A 20,810-nucleotide genomic window follows, 5' to 3' on the forward strand; every position below is an offset into this window, starting at 1 on the left:
AACTTTAGAAAAGGTGAATGCACGGTTGCTAAGCCGGTGTGGCAGCGACATGTCATCTGAAAATGTGCTCTCTAAACAACTGTGTAGATATAAAAACAAGGAAAGTGACAGAAGCAGAACAGTTGATGCGAAGAATTTTTTTTAGTAGTGCTCCAATTTTAGACCCCCTCTAAACAAGGGAACTCGTGCCACAAAACTATGCACGACATGTGAAACTAGAAGAGATGTATGCTGCAAAAGAAACCAATTACTTTCCTGTAAGAATTGTTTGGCAGCTTGAATCTGTTCTAGATTCACGTGTGACATTCCTGCCTCCCTACAAAAGGAGAGAAACTGTCTGAAAAAAAATCTAAATGGGTAGTTAAATTAGAAGGATTTGTGAGCCTACTACAATCGACATCATAGCAGGTATTACACACTTCCTGTACATCGATGCCTAACTAGAAAACGTTTGTAAAGGAATGTTTCTAGACAGAGCCAATGTATGGCTGAATAATGCACAGCAAGTACATTTAGAAGATACACTGCAAATGATTGAGATACTCAAAGCTACAAAACAATTTGTTTTTCTTTGACCTGCTGATTTCTCTGCACCTGTTGCAGGCTAGGAGTGAGGGCGGGTGGATACGAGTGAAAAACTCTGGATAGCTTCCATATTTTCCTTGCTACCTATGTCTTCGGAGTACTAGCATACGCTGAGTACAAATATCTTCGCTCTCTTCAGCATCTTATTGAGTCTGGCTGTGCGGACTCCAAAAAAGTTTCAAGTTTCTTTGTTTTGAAAGTCTTGGGTATAAAGTGTTCAAGTTGAAGATGGAATGTTTGTTTGTGGTGTTGTGGAAGACAAAGGCCCTGTAGAACATCCAACAAGCAGTACTCTTTCTATAGCATATCAATGCTGTAAACAGTTCTTTGGGAGCTAAGAGTTTCAGTGAATTGTGTAACTTTTCACTCTCAAGCAATAGACTTTATTTCCCCTTAGTTGCAGTATTTTTAATTAGCTCTTTTTAGTGCCAGGGCACCTTTTAGGTAATCACATGCTGTTCTAAATACCAAATTGACATACAAAATAATAATAACTTTTATATCCATGTACTTTCATTGTACATCTGTGTGCATGTTTCATTACAGCCTGACCTCCCTTGCTCCTACTATTTACTATTTCACTTATTATTGGAACAAACTTCAGTAAGGTCTCACCTTTGTGGGGTCTGTAACCCAAAAGGCGTGAATTAAAGGTTGGTGCTACAATTTCAATACTACTGCCTTAGTATAAAATGACCTAATAGATGCTAACCAAAATGTAAATTGCAGAAAGTTCTTTATGAGGACAGACCAGCTTCTGTTGGTTTATGCTTCACAGCACAAGTCTAAGGCAACCACTAACTTGGAACTGCAAGATGGCGATAAGTTGTAAAATCATTAAACTAATTTACCAGTCCGGCTGGAAGTCACACAGCTCATTCCATTCGATAGACTGCTGTGATACTGTTGGTAATATATGTCTGTTTTGCGACCACTTGGCTATTCGTACCCAATTTTATTAAGCGTTACTGTGTTGATATTCAAGACAAGTAGGATATCAGAACGTTCTGGTGTATTTTTTTTAACTCTTCCACTTTGGGTTAGCAGTGTTTCTTTAAAGTCATTGCACAGTATATGAACCAATATTTTATTCATGCTCCTATAGACAACAGCTATTTTCCAATAACAGTAACATTTGCCTCCCCCCACCTCACGCGATTCAGAGTTGCAAGCAGCTATGCTACCACATGGTTTCATGTTGCCCTGAGACAATGTGAACATAATATCTATGGTGTAGAGCAGTCTGGTCCTTGGTTCAATGTTTGCATTATTCATGCTTCACCATAATGTCTTATTGTTATAATTCTTTGCATGCATGTATAGTAATCTAAAATATTTTCTGTTCTTCAGCTGCTGACCAATCTAGAGTAATGCAGGAACAAATGACTGGGGCAGCAATGGCCATGCCTGCCGACACCAACAAAGCTTTTAAGGTATGAAGCAAATCATATTTGCCTATTTCTAAACCTTTAAAATACAACATAAAGACCAACATGCGTACTGCCAGTGCCTTTGTGCTTGTTCATTCTGCACCAAAGTAATAGCAAATAGCGCTCACAGCTCACATCCTGAATGCATTTTTCGACAAGGTATTTGGTGGTTCAGGGACTTGGTAATTTGGCATAGTCTCAAAAAACCTTTCACTTTGATTAATTTAATGGTTCAAATCGCCCCCTGTTCCCTAGAATTCAGTAACTGGTAACTTCTGTCATATTGCCGGTGCTATTTTGGATTTGTTGTTCAGTTACAAAATACATACAATGTATCACCAAATACATGGATGCGAAGGGAATTGAAATCTCAACCAAGTGGTATCTCGTGAGATCTTGATTAGGGAAGTACATATTGCCTTTGGATAAGCTGTACCCGATCTGTGTATACATGGAGGATTCCAGCTGTCAGTCATCTTCCATGAACATTGTCTTCCTGAGGGAAGAGTGTTTTAGGTTAAAAAGAGTGACCTCAGATGGTACCACCCTACTTTTGTTCCTGCATAAATGGTCTACAGATTCACTTGCTAAGAAAATCCCATCTGGTACTCTTGAAAACTTAATCTGGTGTTGTGCACTAAAGCCCCTGATCCTTCTCCTTGTTTATCAAGTATGAAAAAGTGCAAACACAATGGCTGTCCTTTATCCTTTACATTTTCTTTGGTCACTATAGGACCGTTGACACTTAATTTTCCATATTTGAATTGTACTTCTTTTCAATTATTTGAATTTTAAGGGTTGTCTGAAAAAGGGGGATTACAAGGCCATTTTAAAGCCAAAACATGTCCCACCAGATAAACTCCATGATCTATTTTATATAAAATTTGCAACAAAATCAACCGAGTTATGGATTTCTGTCTAAACTTGACAAATAATGAGGATTGGTACTCATTTGAAGTTCTGGTGATTGTGAAAGGCATCAGAACCTAAAGTCACACCACACAAAAAGTGAAGGGGTAAGGCATGTGTGGGCTCTTATGACTTTACCTCACAACTTTCAGGGGTTTTTTCAGCTACCGTGGGGCATATATGGATGCACTCTTTACGCCACTGTTTGTTCTGTAGTAATATCTCAGAAACTCTCATTCTCACTGCCCCACCCCCCATTTCTCTTTGTTTCTGTGGAAGAGTGACTCTCTCTTTCCAGTGATAGGTGGACCGCAACCCAGATGTAAGGAAAGGCTTCTGTGGGCCGCCATTTATTTGTTTATTTTTATCTATTCTTTTCATTTGGGTTTGCCTTTCCTCCCTGTAGACACACTCCTCAGCTCTGCTGGACAGTTTAGTGCATTATTTTTGTAGTCGGAGCAGTGCAAGCGTTAAATTGTTTGAGACAGACAGTTATAGCGTAGGAGACACTGATGCCACATCATCGTATATATTGAGATTTCCTTTGCTATATACCCTTCATATTTCACTATAAGTCCTCAATGAAGCAGAAGCCCTTGAGGGGACTTCAGAAAGATTGTTCTTGGTCTGCCTGTCTCTACCCTTAGTTTCTTCAACTTTTCTTTGACCCTCCTCCCTTTAGTACCTTGCCGTTTTTGCCCCACTGAAAGTTCAGTGTCTTTGAAACCAAAAGGTTTGCGGCATGTGTCGTTATGGATACACATGCGCTTTATACTCTTGCCATCTAGTGTTAGTGATATTTGTAAGTTTTTGTTTGACAAAGACTTTGGTCACAAGATGTTTTCTGATTCTTCCCTTAGCCCAGAATGCACCAGGACTAAGGCTCCACCTCTAATTGTTATTTTTTTCCCGCCGTTGCATTCATTTGTTTCAACGCCAGCTTTGGGATCATCAAGCATATCATCACTTGCTTTGGACCGGATGCCAAGGAAACTACATCCGTTTCCTAAAAAATAATTGAGGAGATTGCTGCTCCAAGGTCAGCCGCACCACAATGGTTTTTTGACAGGTGTACTTGGGTCATATTAGTATGACTGTGTTGTGGAGAGGGTACGTAGAATACACCATTCCAGTTTTCCCCAAGAAGTAACAGGAGGTTTCCATGTGGTCGGACCATAACGGAGTGTCTAACTTCTGCCTCTCTTGAGACCACGAGGAATCGGACTATGTGCAAACACTTCACGAACAAGAAAACCATCAAGTACTGAAGAGGACCATAACGGAGTGTCTAACTTCTGCCTCTCTTGAGACCACGAGGAATCGGACTATGTGCAAACACTTCACGAACAAGAAAACCATCAAGTACTGAAGAGAATGTCGCTTGGCACAGTACACAACTTAGCCTGACAACACCCCTGATGTGCTGGATATCTCAGTCCAGAGGACCTTAAGTGTGGAGGAAGATGAGTAGCCTTCCAGCATTCTGCCTGGCCAAGAAGGAGACTGTGTCATCCAAGGGCTCTGAAGCCGAGTAGGAGCCAGTGACCCCAGAGCCAAGCAAGGTCCCAGGGCAAAAACCACACCCAGGGGCCTAATTCCTCCACCAATACCAGATGATGAACCCTCAAAATTTCGACCTTGAAAGTCATCTCACTAAGAGTCCACGGAAGTTGGTTATCCACTTCTGAGATTGGCAAGAAGAGGCACCAACCTTCAGGTCTTACCTACAGTTCAGAGCCTGGTCAGCACCAAGAACCACTTTCAACTCTAAAGAAGCCTCGTGAACTACACACTCAGCCATGAGGAAAAGACCAGCCCCTTTCAGAACCAAAGCTGATGCCTAAACTGGCTTCAAAAGCACCCATGAAGATGGCAACGATGAAGGTATTGACAACGAGATCGGAATCAACTTAGTCATCTCTACCATTGTGTTACCCGAGATCCCTGATGCTAGGCTGCGAATGATCTATATTTATACATCCCCAGGGAAACTCTTTGCATGCCCTCTACCCGCTGATGATCCAGAAACATGACAGACACTCCCAAGCAGCAGAGAAAATTAACCTTTAAGGGGGTGTCAGGGGAGCTGGGAAGCTCCCCAGACCTATAAAGAAGAGGAAGCAGGCTACCTCCCCTGTGCCATTGTATCCTTCACACATCCCCCCACGCCTCCACCCGCCCACATACTACCCCACCACAGTCACCACATGGATCATCACCTCATCAGGGGTCTATACACTTGTTGCACTCCTACTCTCACCAACATAGTCAGTATGACACCCAGGACACTTAATTGGAGGCCAAGCCACAGGGTGATGGAGATGACTTGTGAAGGCTACCAAGGACACTTAAGTGAGCCTAAAACCTTACTGTACAAAGGGCTGGCCTCCAGACAGCACCACTGCATTCTACATGCTACTCCATGGGCAGTGAAGCACCACAATGTTCAGCTCCATGCTGTGCAAGAGGAGGATGATTTTCTAGTAAAAACGTTGTCGAAGATGGAGAGGGAAGTGCAGTACTTGCCAGTACTGAAATTTATGACCAGCTGTACCACAGAAAACTTTTAAGGGATTATTGAAGCTGTGTGTAGTTACGCCAAGGAAGGATTAAAAAATACACCGCAGCCCCTGATGACCTGCTGTACATCAGTGGACACATCCCACTGAATCTTCTGGCTGCCCACATGGCTAGGATATGAGCTGCTGCCCAGGTGTCTAGGGATGCACCAACTCCTCATAAAGAAAGCAAAATTGATGCGGCTAGTATGTCGCTGTGAGAACATCCACACAATAGATGAGCGCTAACTGTTGGGCTTCTCCACAGATAAGACCGTTACCATTGGGAGGAGATTGAGCATCTGGTCAAACATCTCCCAGAGGCATACTGGAACAATGGGTTGGAGAAAGTGCAGGAAGGCAAGATGATATATTATTCAAACATCAGGTGCACCGTGGATGCTGCTGACACAGCCTCCAGAGAAGTCAGCAGTAGTATCATCCTCTGCAGCTAGGCATGGCTTAGGGTCTCCGGCTTCCATCCTCAGATTCAATAGCACCTTATTAACATGGTATTTTACAGGGAACAATTATTCAATCCTCCAGTGAATACCATGCTTGAGAAAACGAAAAAGGGCACAAACATTGCTAAAGCAACGGGAACCCTCCAGACCCATCACCCAAGACTGGGTTCCAGAAACAACAATCCAGAGCTGGAGCTAAAGTTGCATCCACCACTCAGTGTGGCGGGTTCCATCACCAGTAGTCCTTCCAGTAGAGACACTTCACCAGGGAGGCCTATGGTCCAAGTGGCTACTGGGGCAACGGATGAGGCAAAGCAGAAGTGGCTCTCTACCTCCAAGCAGTCTTTTGCTCGCCTTTTTTGGTGATTGCGCAACACCAGTTAGGGGAAGGCTCATGCTTCTGTTCCCAGATAGGAGGAAATATCCTCACACGTGTGGGTCTTTTCCATCATCAAGTAGGGATTCTGCTTGCAGTGTTCCGCTCCCCACCACCAAACATAACACCTCGGCAGAATGCAGTGAGTCAAAGCCATCGCCAACTCTTGCAAGAGGAAGTACGAGCTCTTCTAACCAGGCTCTTCTCACCAAAGGTGCCATTAAACCTGTATTCCTTCAAAAAAGAGATCAAACAAGAGTTCACAGTGAATGCCAAAAATCAGCATTGTGTGCCTTTACAGATCATGTCCATTGTCTGTGAGGACAGTAATGAAGTTGTTGCGAATCATGCATGGCAGTTGTAACTCATGCGTAACTTCCCATGAGAACTTTGCAGCAGTACTTATTGAGGCCGTGGTCACAAGTGGAGGATAAATGGAAAGATCTTGTGTTGGTGTAGATTGCAGCTCTTCGCACCCTCAAATGGTGGCGCACAGACAACCTGTTACAAGCCTGTCTCTTCCTGGACTCTCAGCCACAGGTGACCATTAAAAAGGGCATCTTACTATTGGGTTGAGGTGTATAGTTGTTCAGGGTATCTCGATGTAGGAAAATTAAGGGTGCCATATCAGCTTGCTGGAGCTAACAAGGATTCAGTTAGCTGTCCGAGAGGTCTGTATGCAAATCTGAGGAAAAACAGTCCAAGTGAAGACAATACCTCATTATTGCAATACATTACTTCAAAAAGCAAGGGATGGTGCACTCTCCTCAGCACTCATCAATTTCACAAACGATTTTACATTGGACCATTTGCAATCTCGTCCAGCTCCCAGTGGTGCCTCTGCTGGGGTTAGACAATGACTTTTCAAACCTGTTCAACAGGAAGCACCAACAAATTCACAAGTAGGGAAATGAATCCCTAAGAACTTAACAAGTTCTTTCAGAACTGGGGCACTCCCACAGTTTGATAACTTCACCACTGCAAAGAATACAAAATGCCCAAACTTCACCTTGAGGAATGCACAGTTTTAGTGGCAACTCACTATGGTTCGGAATATTTGCCTACACTTGTCCGCCACTGCTTCTGATTCCATATTGTTAGACCTGGCACTATTGGTGTGGGTCTCCCTTCCATTTTTGCTGTTGCCTCCTGTGTTTTTGCTGGTGTTAGATGCTTTGGGCACTGTGTCACTGCTGTCCAGTGCCACAGTGCGAGTGCTTCCTACTGTAAATTGATGTATTGATTAGTGGTTCCCTGATTGGATATTTGGTTTACTTGTCAGACCCTAGTACAGAGCACTGAGTGTGCCCAAGGAGTGTAAATCCAAATGCTGCTAGTGGGCTTGCAGCACTGTTTGTGCCACCCACAGAAGCGGCCTTGTAAAATGTGTCTAAGGTCTACCATTGCAGAGCCTGCGTGCAGTCTGGTACTGTCATGCTAACTGGGCAAGTGCACCCACTTGCCAGTCCCTAAACCTTCCCTTTTCTTCATATTAGTCACCCCTATGGTAGGCCCAAGGGCAGGGTGCATTGTAAGTATAAGGTAGGACAAGCCCTGATGTGTGTGGCATGTCCTAATAGTGAATTACAGCCATTTTCGTTTTTCACTATTGCAAGGCTACCTGTTCTCCGTAGTCCAGAATGGGCTGCTGGATTGTTACATGTTTATAATCCTAGCAGACTCCGAGAACATGATAGAAATTCGAGTTTAGTATGCCTGGACTCAGAATAATAAATACATCTTTTAGTGAAGTTTATTTTAATAGTCTGTGTTTACAAATACCACTTTTAGAAAGTAGGTATTTGCTTGCCTAACCAATTGAGCCTGCCTCTACGAGGTTGTGTATTCCTTTGTCTGGTTTTGTGAGTGACAGGGCTGGGGGATTCCAAGAGACAGGCTGGGGCAGCCCGGTGGTGAATATGAAGATCTGCATCTAGATGTGAGGGAGGAGTTGCACCTGGGACCTGAATAGGGCTGGGCCTTCCCTCTACAATGCTGCCTTCACCTCCTGTGGTGCGTCTGATGTCTCTGCCCTGCACACTGAAAGAAGAGAAGGAAGACTGTCAACAACGTGCTCCAGGACTGTACTTGCCTTCCACAATGCTGGCTCCACCTCCTGTGGGTGCCTGCCCTGCGTTGTGAAAGGAAAGGAGAAGCCTGGTAAACAGAGTGCTGCATAACTGGCTTGAACTGGGCACAGGCCCCTCTCCCCTACGAGAACAAAAGATTTTGGGGTATAAGTATTGGGACCCTGATCCCATGAAATTAGATCACTTCTGGACTTACAAGACGAAATCTCCGCTGAGGAGAAGGAACCTGAAGAAACTGAGGAGAGACTATTCCCAAGCTGAAGTGCTGCTTGGGGGATTGGCCTGCAGTGGTTGCCTGACTGCCAAAGAGAGGAGAAAAAACTTTGTGGACTTTTCTTTCAAACTTGTGCAAAGATCTCCAAGGGCTTGGAAGAGAGCTTGCCCCCTGACCGAAGTCCCAGGAACAGTGGACTTCACCAGCCTTTGTGAATTGCTGCTGGAAACAAGTGGCTACACTGGCAGGGAGCTGTGACCGACTCTCATGACCGGCCCAGTGTTCTGTAGGGATCGCATCAAGCAACGTCTGCCTCGAATAACCCAAGCTCTGCGCTCACCGACGCCGTCACCGAGCCGTAGCCTGCACCGCGACTGGTAGATACCGCGACGTGCAATGCCTCGCTACACCGAGTCGAACTGGTCTGATCGATGTGGTCACTGCTGCTGACTTCGAGTCCTGTGACCGCACCGGAGTTGGGCACCGCTTCACACGCTTCGCGACGCACCGGCCGACTCACACCGCTGTCCGGACGGATCAACGCCAGCTCCCGAACCCCGGCTTGTTCGCTGCACCGCAAGCTGCAAGCACTGCATTGAAGCACCGCCTCGCCCTGCAACGCAGCCGTGGATCCACCGACTCCGTCAACGGGCCGCTGCCTGCACCCCATCGAGGGACACCGCGTCCTGCAACGCTTCCTTTCTGCACCGCGACGATCACCGGTACCGGCTCGCACATCCGTGCCGGCCGCCCCAAGTAAAAGGTACTGTGACTGAGTCTGTCGACATTTGAGTGGGCCCGTACCGACGCGGTCCGCTGGATTTGCTAGACTCCGTTATTTTCAACAACGCTGTAGCCCGTCCGGGCTACCAACTCGCACAGAACCTTGATTTAAGCCTTTTTAACAAGAACTCTTGAAAGCTAATAGTACTGTGGATTATTTTTGTCGTTTATTGGTCTTGTGGTAACTCTATATAAAATATACCTATTTTTGATATAAAACCTTGTGTGGTGTCCACTTGTAGTGTTGTCACTGGGTTACTGTATGTGGTCACAAATGCTTAACTTACAACTCCTCTGAGATAAAGCCTTGCTGCTTGTGCCAAGCTACCAAGGGGGTGAGCAGGGGTTATTTTAGGAGTGTAATCCCCCTTACTCTGACTAGAGGAGATGGTCCATATTTGTCACAAGTACCTACCTGTGCCAACTAGAGACCCCCAATTCTAACACATATGTTGTGAGGACCTCTTACATTTGAGTCAGGCAGCTATGAGGCACACCCAAATGGTGGCCATCTACCAACATCTGAAATGGAGCTGCTGCAAAATGGTGGTAGAAACCTGTGTGATCAGCGGCTGAGTGGGTGACTGCAGGGAAAATGCCCCAGTATTAAAGGGGAGTAAAATGAGGATTTACTGAGGAAGCGGATTTGAAAGAGTATGGGTGCTGTGAACTCTGAACAGGCAAACTTAAACTGAGCAAGGGGACAAAGATAGGAGAGGGAAATCTCTTTTGATTTCTTGGATAAAGGTGGAAAATCTCATTTTCCAAAGCAGATATTAAAACAAGACATGTCTTACCAGTGCTGGTGCATTCTTTGGGTTGATATTAACTTTGTAGTGTTTGCTAATGCGTAAGTGCAGCTTGCTCTGGGAGAAGTGCTGGAATGTTTGCAGCTGTCATAATGCCCAAATGCCTTAGAGTGGGAAAGAATCGGGGCATGATGGGTTTAGGCCCCGGCATGCAGAGAGGGACCTGGAATTGTTGAAAAACCCTCCACTGGCTGCTCCTAGTGACCCCTACATGGCAAGAAGATAACAGAATAGTGTTGGGACAGTACTGGTTCTTTCAGTGAAAACCAATATTATGTGTGCCCCCGTAAACTGAAAGAAGAGCAGACAGGAGACTGTGAAACCCAGAAATGTTGATTCAGGCTGCTGATGTTAATATGGTGAAATTGGAAGCCCTGTAAGTACATCCCAGTATTGGTGTACTGAGCTCCAGAGCTCCGGGGAGTGATATAGTGTTGCACCTGAAATGGTGCTAGAGCTGCAAATCTCCAATTCCTGTGGCAAGACTTTCTGCAGAATTTAGATTTAAAATTGTATTGATACAGAAGTTCTCGCAACAGTAAATTTAGGTTTGAATAAGTTAAAGAAATCCAAGCAAAGGAAGGAAGGCAAGCCAAGGCAGTGGAACAGCTATTTTTGCAAAGTTATGGGAGAATGTCCTACGATTAGCAGCCACGCAAAAAATGAGTTGCCTGTGAAGGGCATTAAGTGCTACCCTCCTGGACTTGTGCCTGGATATGCTATAGAGGGAAAACAGAGTTGCACAAGACCTGCAATGAAGTAATAAATATAGGCATCCAGGCAACGGTTTGGCAAAGGGCAATGTTCTGAGACACCCAAGAGGAAAGAACATTTGTTTACACACAGACTGAAGTAGTGTCAAGAGTTTTAGACTAATTTAAGAAAGAGGAGTCACTGAGCTGAAAGACTTTTTGTTCTGTAAGTTGGCTATGTGGAGTCCTTATTTAAAACGTTCTGGTTTTGCAAAGGGACAGGAGGCTCACCTGCTGCTCCCATATATGACAGTTGCAGGATTCTAACTGAGGAGTGATTATTACTGATGGATACTATCTACTTTTCTGAACTTTTAATTCTTGCCACAATCTCACCACTCCCTTCTTCTTTCTCTGTTTGCTAGTTTTTCCCCTTCAACTATTTTTCTAATTGTTGATGGGGCTGATGGACATTATAGAAATACATTACGTATTAGTCTACAAACCTAACGGAGGATCTGTAAAACTTTGTGTATCCACTGATAGATAAATGTAAGATGTGTACCACATTTTTATGCTACTCTTATTAAAACATAAAATTAAATTCCAGAGGCCACAAAAAACTTTCTTTGACATATTAGCTGAACTGCATCTCTTGAGCTCTAGAGGAAGTGTGAGTGGTTGTCAGGTGAGAGAGCATTTGGAATATGATATTGAGGTTGCTCTATGAAAAAAAGTTTCAAAAAGTAATGAGAAATGCCATACAGTAAAAACGGATCAAATTTTAAAACTTTACTTTCTCCAAGTGATAACTTTTAGGCATTTCTATGAATTTGCCAAGTGACATATGGTGACTGAATACTGAGATCTTGCAGATCCCTTAATCCACAATGTGCTTCTGGAATCTGTAGAATATCCTGCGTAGAACAAATTATCGCTATGCCTATGTAAGCAGAGGTAGACGTGTCACCGGACAAATAGGCTATCTCTTACTGATGCGGTGAAGCGGTATGATTCTGACCGAAAACGAATATACTATCATTTATAGGCCCGCTTCCCTTTACTACAAGGTTAGCTAAAGTGCTTTGAGGATTTAATTAAACATTAAGATTTACGTAAAAAGTATACTCAATTTTAGGGGAAGTGTATTAGGAGTGCAGAGGCCATATCTTGGAAGTGCACTGTATCTTTTTAAACACTAATAAAAATGTTTTAAATAAACATGTTTCTTACCTTAGGTAACTCTCATTCTGCTACAGACACTATCGAGCAGCAGGTTCCTAACCTTCTGAATATTTCCCAAGCGCGAGCCTGGATCTGGAAACTTTTCAGCAGTACCTCTGCATGCCGGTAGGTGGAGCTGTCCTGTTCTGCACTGGCACCGTTCCGCTCTGGAAATGATGTGCAGCGCCCATATAGGAGCCACTCCCATACACTCACTTCAGTAGCTTTCAAGACTTTCCGCGCCTCCAAACGCTGAGCCCCAAAAGCAAATTGATGTGACCAGGTTGCAGATTCCTAGAGTTGGGATCTCATTAATGGATAGAGGTCAAGCACAGAAAGGGGAGGATGGGAGGGTCAGTGAGGAATCTGCTTCTAGAGTGTCTACCAGAAAGAGCATTACATAAGGATTTGGCGTAACAACCAGAGTGGCCACCCATGAAGCTGGGGGACCAGGTTCGAGTCTTGGCGGAAGGCTCAAGCATCCTGCGATTTTGGCAAATCACTTAATCTCCCTGTGCCTGAAAAATGAATTTCCCTGACTGTAATGCAACTGGTGCTCATGTAAAGCACTCTGATACCTTCTGGTCGAGTTTGCGCTATATAAACCTTCAAAAAAAATAAAAAGGTAAGTAACGTGTTCTTCTAATTGAGACTTCTAGCCGTAGATTCCTCACCTTTTGAATAAATACCAATGCAGTTCCTGTTTGGAGATGGGTCTGTAGATGGACTCAAACCCTCCCGAACCAAATGCACAAAATGCCTCTCTCTGTGAACGTCACGTTCCGGACAAAATTTATTTGTGAACATTTGGAGGGACTCTTAGATAGACACCTAGCAGATGTCCAGGACAGGGACTTTGTGTGCCAAAGCAGTGGTAGCAGCTTTCACCCTGGTAGAATAGGCACACAGTCCTTCCGGAGACTACTTTTTAGCCAGTGTGAAGCAGATCTTAATACAGAGCCCGATCCAGCTGGAAAGGTTTTCTTTTTTCCAGCCTTACCTTGCTCTGCTTCAGAGAACCTCACAAAGAGTTGATCATTCACCAGGTGTTCTTTGGTACAATCTATGTTGAAGCACACTGCTCCCTTGTGGTTGAAGCAGTGGAGTCTCTCCTTCACCTTAGAGTGGGTGAGGCAGAGCATAGAACACCCCCAGGTGTTGTTTTGACCAACTTTGAACGCCGTCATAACTTTAGGCAAAAGGATGGCCAGGTGCACAGAACCAGTTTGGCTGAGAAGAAGATGGCATACTGTGGATTTACACAAAAAGCTTGAAGCTCACTCACACGCCATGCTGATTTGATGTTGAGGAGGAACAATGCATTGAGAGTGAGGAGTCACAAGGGAAAGCTGTGAAGCTGCTCAAATGGAGTGCATATTAGAAACGTGAGGATCAAGTTAAGGTCCCACTGTGACATGACAAGGTATGGAACAAAGGGAGTAAACAAATGTTGTAATGCACCTTCTGAAAGGTCTACAACTGGAGATTTTTGACCCGGCAATCGCATTAAAGCAGAAAGAGCCAAAAGGTACCCTTTCACTGTGCCCAGGGCAATGCCTTGCCGGGCTAAGGATAAAACCAGCAAAAGCTAAATCAGCTAACTTTGCCTGGAGGGGAGGTCTATCTGCTGCCCACCGCATCAAGCCACAAATGTGTCCAGACGACAGGTACATACAGTTTTTGTCGAGGGACATCGGCTGCCAAGATGACATCATCCACCTTCGGAGGAAGGTCGAAGATGTTCAGCTGTAGTATCTCATTTTCCAAGCATGAAGGTGGAGATTGTGAAGGGCTGGTTACAGAACCCTGTCCTATTGTTGCGAATGTAGGTCCTCCCAGAGGGGCAGCCTGATGGGAAGATGGGTGCTCAAGCCCAGGAGTTCTGGGTACAGTACTCTCCATGACCAAGCTGTGGCCACCAGGATGGGTACAGGATCCGTGACCCCACCCAACCCTGTTTGTTGCAATACCACCTGGCAGTGTTGTCTGTGAACCCCCTTACCAGCCTCTCCTTGATGAATGGAAGGAGTGCTTTCAGGAAGCAAGCCGATGGTCCTCCACTCCAGAAGGTTGATATGGAGTCCGGATTCTGCTGGAGACCAGAGTCCTCTGACCTCCACCTCTCCCAGGTGGCCGCCTCAGCCCAGGATTGACGCATCTGTCTCTATAGTCAACTCTGGATGGGGAAGGGAGAGGGGTCTGCTGCTGACCCAGTGTCATTTAGTCAGCCACGGCTGCAGGTATTTTCCATTTCTCTCTGAAATGTGGACCATGCTGCAGAAATATCCCTGATGCTGTGCCGACTAGATTTTTAGGTACCATGTCAGAGCCCACTTAGGCCATCAGGCATGTGTCACTAGCTGGATGCAAGAGGCCATGAGAACCAACAGCCTCAGAGTATTTCTCCCTGAAATCCAGGATAGAGGCTGAAACATTGGAAGCATGGCCTAAATATGCTGGACTCCGCGCTCTGGATCATAGGCCTGAAACTGCACTGTGTCCAGAACAGCTCTGATGAAAAGGAGCATCTGAAAAGGAGTCCTGTGTGACTTTGGCAAGCTGATAGTGAACCCCCAGTGAGTGCAGGAGGTACCCGTCATTCTGGAGACAACTGCTTTGGACGAACCCAACTTCAACAGCCATTCGACGAGGCAGAGGAAGACTGAAACCTCTGACCTCCACAGATGTTCTGCAACCACTGCCATCACAGTGGTGAACTCCTGAGGGGTCCTGGTAAGGCCAAAGGGGAGCACAGCAAACTGAAAGTGTCTTGACCTACCGTGAACCGCAGATAACACCTGTGGGCAGACTGGACAGGGATGTAGAGATATGCATCCTGCAAGACCAATGCTACAATCCTGTCTTCAGGGTTCAGGTCAGATAGGAGTTGAGCTAATGTGAGCATTTTTTTTCTCAGGAAGAATTTGAAAAGGTGCAGGTCTAGCATAGGACCATGTGTTATCCTCGCATTCCTCAGGATCAGTATGATGCTTAAATAGTGCCACCTCTTGATCTATCCAAACCCCGAATGCTATAATAGCCGTGGGTTAAGGAAGAATCAAATGAGGGCGGGAAAGGAAGGGAACAGCGGGGAAGGAGATCTGAAATGACAAAACACAATATTTGAGACAATTCTAATATCTCAGGGGTATTCCTTACCCACGTAACCCAACGACCTTTTGTTCCTTCTATATCCACTATACCTGTAAAAGAAAGAAACAGCTTGTATATGTAGAAGATAAGCCTCTTCGTGACCATCAACCCCTGGGTGGATAAGTACTGCGCTACTTCTCACCTCACAGTAACATACAAGAACAACAACCCTTACTTTCTGCATACCCGCATATAAAACCTCTTATGAACATTGTACTGCTTGCACATACCCTCACTGTGAATCACTAAACAGAGAAGTGCTGTGTTTTGAACGTCTTAATAGCCCAGGAATTCTCTGAAGAAAATGTCGTCATAAAGCAAAATCTCTAATGGGTTGAATCACCCGCAGAACGAAATGAAAGGTTACAGTACCTTGATTACAGCTCAAGAGATCTATAACAGTGCAGGTTCCAAGTTCAATCATATAAATGATCTATGTTGTTCTGTGATCGGGTATACGGAGTAATGTGTTACCTCACACACCTTCCTCCATGTAAGAACGTAAGATAAGCCAAGGAAGGAGCCGATTACCCAGCCGGGTATGGTACTCCCTGGTAGTAGAGTTTTCGCCCTCCGCATGAGCCGCGAGAATCGCGACTCGCCAACGGAGGGCAACATGTTGCAATTTGAAGCAATAACAAATATCTGCCAAAGCCAGCGAGGAAACGCAATTCGTCCTCCGCATGAGCCGAAATCCAGGGCCTCTTCCAACGGAGGGCAAATAATACGCTAGCACTTCCGCGACTGCTCCGCCTTGCCCAAACGTCCTCTGCACGAGTCCACACTGACTCTCCAACAGAGGACAAAAGCGTGATCTGACCGGCCGAAATGCCAATTCGAAAATACAACTCCAAGCAAGAAAGCAAGGCCAGAATGTACCGTAGTAAGGCGGTACCACAGCACATTATCCAACAGGATACCTCCGAGGTCGACAAAACAGCCAGAATATCCGACAAGGAGTTACAGGAAGTGCACTCCTATATAGACACGCCCTTCGAGCATGATGCTGCTAAGACTTCTGAGTGTAGTCTTAGATCATTCCTCATGATTACCATCCTGGAGGCGCTCTCATGGAAATTCAACACCATGACATGGTTCTGATGCAAGCAACCTCTTGATGGCCCCCTTAGCCAAGACAGCTAATACTTCCTGATGGAGCAAGGAAAGATGGTCCTCCGTCAGCCCGTCGTAAATGTGTGTAGGGATGTTCAGGAAGGAGATGGAGTAGTCCCTTTGGACTATCTGTGGTATCTGATCGATGGCCAGTGGTGCAAGGGGTGGTGTTTTCTGCCCCCTCTTGATGTTTGTGGTGGTATGCAGGCAAACTAAAGGGTTTTGGAGGCTGCACCTGCTGGGGGGGTGGGCAGTTAAACCTTGGGATGGTGGCCCCAAGTGACCTGTGGAAACCCCATCCTCGGCCATAAACAGGATAGGAAACTTGTTGGCTGGGAGAGAATAGACATGGTTGGAAGTTCCTTCTTTTGCCACAAAAGGGGCAGAAGGCGGACGGAGGTTGGCGAGGGTCCATAGATAGGCCCAAGCACCTGACCCTAGCTCTGCTATCGTTGAAATGCTCCAGCACTGAGTCTGCCTTCTCACCAAAACGGTGAGAGCCATCAGAGGGCATGTGTGAGACTTGAACATCCCCCATAAAGCCGGTAGTTTTCAGGTAGGCTGAAGGGACCGTGAAATCACTCTGCCCAGCGAATCTGTCCAGTACACATCTGATGGAAACTTTGCTGCATCTGTCCCATCAGCAATTGCTTGGGAGACTATGGCCCAGGGCTCCTACGAGACCAAGGACAGCATGTTTGCCACCAAATCCCTGATCGTATGAGTGCATTGGCCAGACAGGTATGCTGTTTTCATAAACCACAGTGCTAGGCTGGCGGAAGAGAACATCTTCTCATTTGTCTTGACTGCCACGTAGGGTAGCATAAGGTCCAAGAACTCAGCTGCCCCCCGCACCCTCATTGTAAATGAGGTAACCTCTTCTGTAGCCAGGGTAGGGGAGAGACCAAGCCAGTGTCTGGTGAGGTGTCCAAACCACTGGTATCCTCCAATTCCTTTAACCTGTTGACCTCTATGTCGGGTAAGGGGTGCCGGTATCCATAAGTTATTGTCATACTTTCCAAGATCTTTCAAATGAAAAAGGTGCTGGGTCCAACTCTGAGGCCATGGCCCTGGTCGGCACTGGCATCAGGCGATGCTCGTCCGGCTCTGTGTCAGTCGAGTATGACAATGGGGAGAGTGCCACAGTGGGGCGTCAGTGATGCCAGGAGCATCTGTACTAGAGCAGGCACTGAGGAAGGTCATGGTATCGTGGATGGAGCTGCTCCGGGTTCGAGGGGCCTGATTGGCACCGAGGGCAACCCGCCAGCAGGAATCTAGTGGGAGCCCCTCCCACATCTGTAGGGCCTGAAGGCACACCAGAAGGGCCGGCCTGCCCAAACAGAACCTCGAAGAACTTTCATTTGGGTGGGGTTGCTCCAGGAAAAATCAGGGAGGCTCAGGGCGAACCCTGGCGCAGGCTCCATGAAGGAGCAAGGCCTAGTGTGCCAACGCTCCCACACCTCAGCCAAGGACATGAATGGAGACAGCGAAGTCAAAAACCTCTTTGACTTCTTGCAGTGGGATGTACCCGATGACTTTGATTGGAATGGTGACCATCGAAAACAGCTCTGTGAGCTGTGCAGAGACCTTCCACAGGACCAGGATCGAGCCTTTGGGTGCACAGTGCAGGAGGCCTCGCAGGTCTTGGAATTGTAAGCACCACTGATAAACCAAGGGTGGGTCTGTTTCAGACATCTTTCTATGACAGGCAACACATCGCTTGATACCTTTGGATTCCTAGCGGACATTCATAGCATACCAGGAGAAATGATTCTCAAAAAAAGTGCTGTCAAAAAGTTGAGGAAAAAGGTAATTTAAAGTTTGAGTAGGGCTAGTTAGCTCTTCATGGATCTACGCTGACTGGCGCGGAAAGAAAAGAACTGACATCAGTGCTCTGGGTTGATGCCTATAAAAGCACTGTACATCGAATTCCTGCTCAGATGATGCAGGCGCAGAGCTTTGATTAATTTGATTGGACCATTTTTTATAGACAAGTATTGTGTTTGTCTGTGTATTTTTCAAAACGTTCATTGCTGCGCAGAGCTGAGCGAGGCCAACTATCAATGCACAGGGGTACTGCTTGAAAAATTCCAGGTCCAGTTTGACGCTTGGAGAACATTATAAATCTAAATACGTTTTAAGTATTTCACAAAATCAACATTGAATGTACGATATGCAAGAACACACAACAAACCTCTCAATTTAAAAGATTTTTCTTATTATGAATATTTTGAATGTACAATTCAACATAAAAAAAATGGTGTCCGAGACAGAAATGACATAGAATCACATATAAATAGAAATGTTTTGGTGACTGGTAGTGGCAAGTGTTAACCGTGCTATACAGAAATAAGAGGGAAGGACATCTTAACATACATAAGTACAAAACATAGATTAGCATCAGTCCATTTTTTAATTCAATAATCACAACAACCAAAACTATTTTCCTTTCTTGTGTTGACTTTTCACGGACGGATTGACGAACACAACATCAACGTTTCGACCCTAGAGTGAAGTGCAGATTTAGTTGCATCTAGGACGGGTCTTCATCAGGACAAGAGAAATGAAGGACAGCCTGAGAACGGGTAGTGCTAAAGATATCTTCAGTAGCTTGAGAGGAACAGGTGCCAGCCGACACCCTTCGAGAGGTATCTTTTCTCTGAGGAATCTTCAGCGATAATTGCTAAATTTCTTCACCAGCCGGTAGAGAAAAGGAAGATGTTTGCTGCCGTAGCGATCATTTATGAGCTGCTCCGTGGACGTCTGACTTCGTCTCAGCGCGGTGATTAGTGGCCACTAATCGCCGCGCTGAGACTAAGTCAGACTTCCACGGAGCAGCTCGCAAATGATCGCTACGACGGCTAACATCTTATCTTCCTTTCTCTTTTCCTGATGAAGACGCGTCCTAGATGCAATTAACGTTGTGTTCGTCAATCCGTCCGTGAAAAGTCACAACACAACTGATGCTAATTTATGTTTTGTACTTATGTATGTTAAGATGTCCTTTCCTCTTATTTCTGTATAGCATGGTTATCACTTGTCACTACCAGTCACCAAAGCATTTCACTTTATATGTGATTCTATGTCATTTCTGTCTCGGACAGCCATTTTTTCTATGTTGAATTATACATTCAAAATATTCATAATAAGAAAAATCTTTCAAATTGAGAGTTTTGTTCTGTGTTCTTGCATATCGTACAATAAATTTTTGATATTGTGAACTACTTAAAACGTATTTAGATTTACAGTATAACAAAGAGATTGCTATATACCCGACAGAACCACTGTTTTTTGTTTAACTTTAGAACCCAGGTTCTTTTTTTTTTTGTCCTCATCTTGCGATATCTGTATGATTACGGAGTTTCAGGTGTCTGCCTCTGTTTCTTTTCCGACACTACCCCTCGATCTCTCTTGTCTGGGGAGTTCTTTTCTTCCTCTTGTTGGTTTTGAGGAGTTTCCTTTACTCGTTACATACCATTACTTCTGATTTGGAACGAGGGGAGCTAGTCAACTTGACTACTCGACAAGTATCATACTTGTCCACCAGAAGATGTATCGCGTTAATCATAGGACTTATATTTAGGTCTTATTTGGGTTTAAGAAACTTTCGAAACTTTCCCAGAACTTAAATCTCTTACTTACATTTCCTATCCTATCAAGTTTGTTAATTCTTATAGCCGAATTCAGCCAGTCTGCATGAGTTGGGCTAGAAGATCCTATCCATTTAATACAAATTTCCCTCCTTGCAAGAACTATTAGTACAAAGAGGAGATTTTCTTGCCCTTTGGTGAGCCCCCCCTCATTTCCTGAATCTACAATTCCAAAAAGGGTAAGAATTATACTTACAGTTAGTTGTTTGGACAGGATAGTGCTCAGAGTCTTACCAACTTGGTCCCAGAATTCTTTCAGACGGGGGCAGCTTTTAAACATGTGGATGTCGTCTGCTCTTTCTTCTCCACATTTAGGGCATTTCTTTATTCCTGCATTTTTAAATTTGGAGAGTTTTCTTGGTGTCCAATAAGCCCGATGAATTGTATACAAATGGTTCCTTTTTAAGGCCGCGGATTTCAATGTTGACCAGCATTTTGCCACAGATTTTTCCCAAATGAGGTCTAGATTTGCTGTTTGAATGTCTTTCCCCCATATGTGTGTTTCTATGTTGAGGTTTATATCGTTGGCCGTTATCAGGGCCCAGTACCATTTCGCTACTTCATTTGGTATTCGTGTTATTTTAACCATATCGTTTTCCAGATTATCATTACCATTTGCACTGGGTAGGGTCTTGGACCAACTTAGAATTTGGTAGTATTTGAATTTGGATAGTGTGTTGTTTGTCAACTCTTGAAGCTCTGACCATGTTTTCAGGTTCGGTCCGTTTAGTATTTGTCCCCAATACTTTACATTGGCTCT

At 45.0% G+C, this 20,810-nt stretch overlaps 1 protein-coding gene across 1 annotated transcript in view; it reads left to right on the plus strand.

Annotated features, from left to right (window-relative positions):
- Nucleotides 1-20,810, plus strand: part of EMC3 (ER membrane protein complex subunit 3) — a 93,045-nt gene that overhangs the window by 62,488 nt on the left and 9,747 nt on the right. Inside the window, exon 8 of the mRNA XM_078662256.1 lies at nt 1,936-2,018. Coding sequence (XP_078518382.1) covers nt 1,936-2,018 — 83 coding nt within the window. The remainder of the gene's footprint in view (nt 1-1,935; nt 2,019-20,810) is intronic.

This window comes from Lissotriton helveticus, chromosome 9 (genome assembly GCF_964261635.1).
Source record: "Lissotriton helveticus chromosome 9, aLisHel1.1, whole genome shotgun sequence".
In the NCBI taxonomy this organism is placed as follows: domain Eukaryota; kingdom Metazoa; phylum Chordata; class Amphibia; order Caudata; family Salamandridae; genus Lissotriton; species Lissotriton helveticus.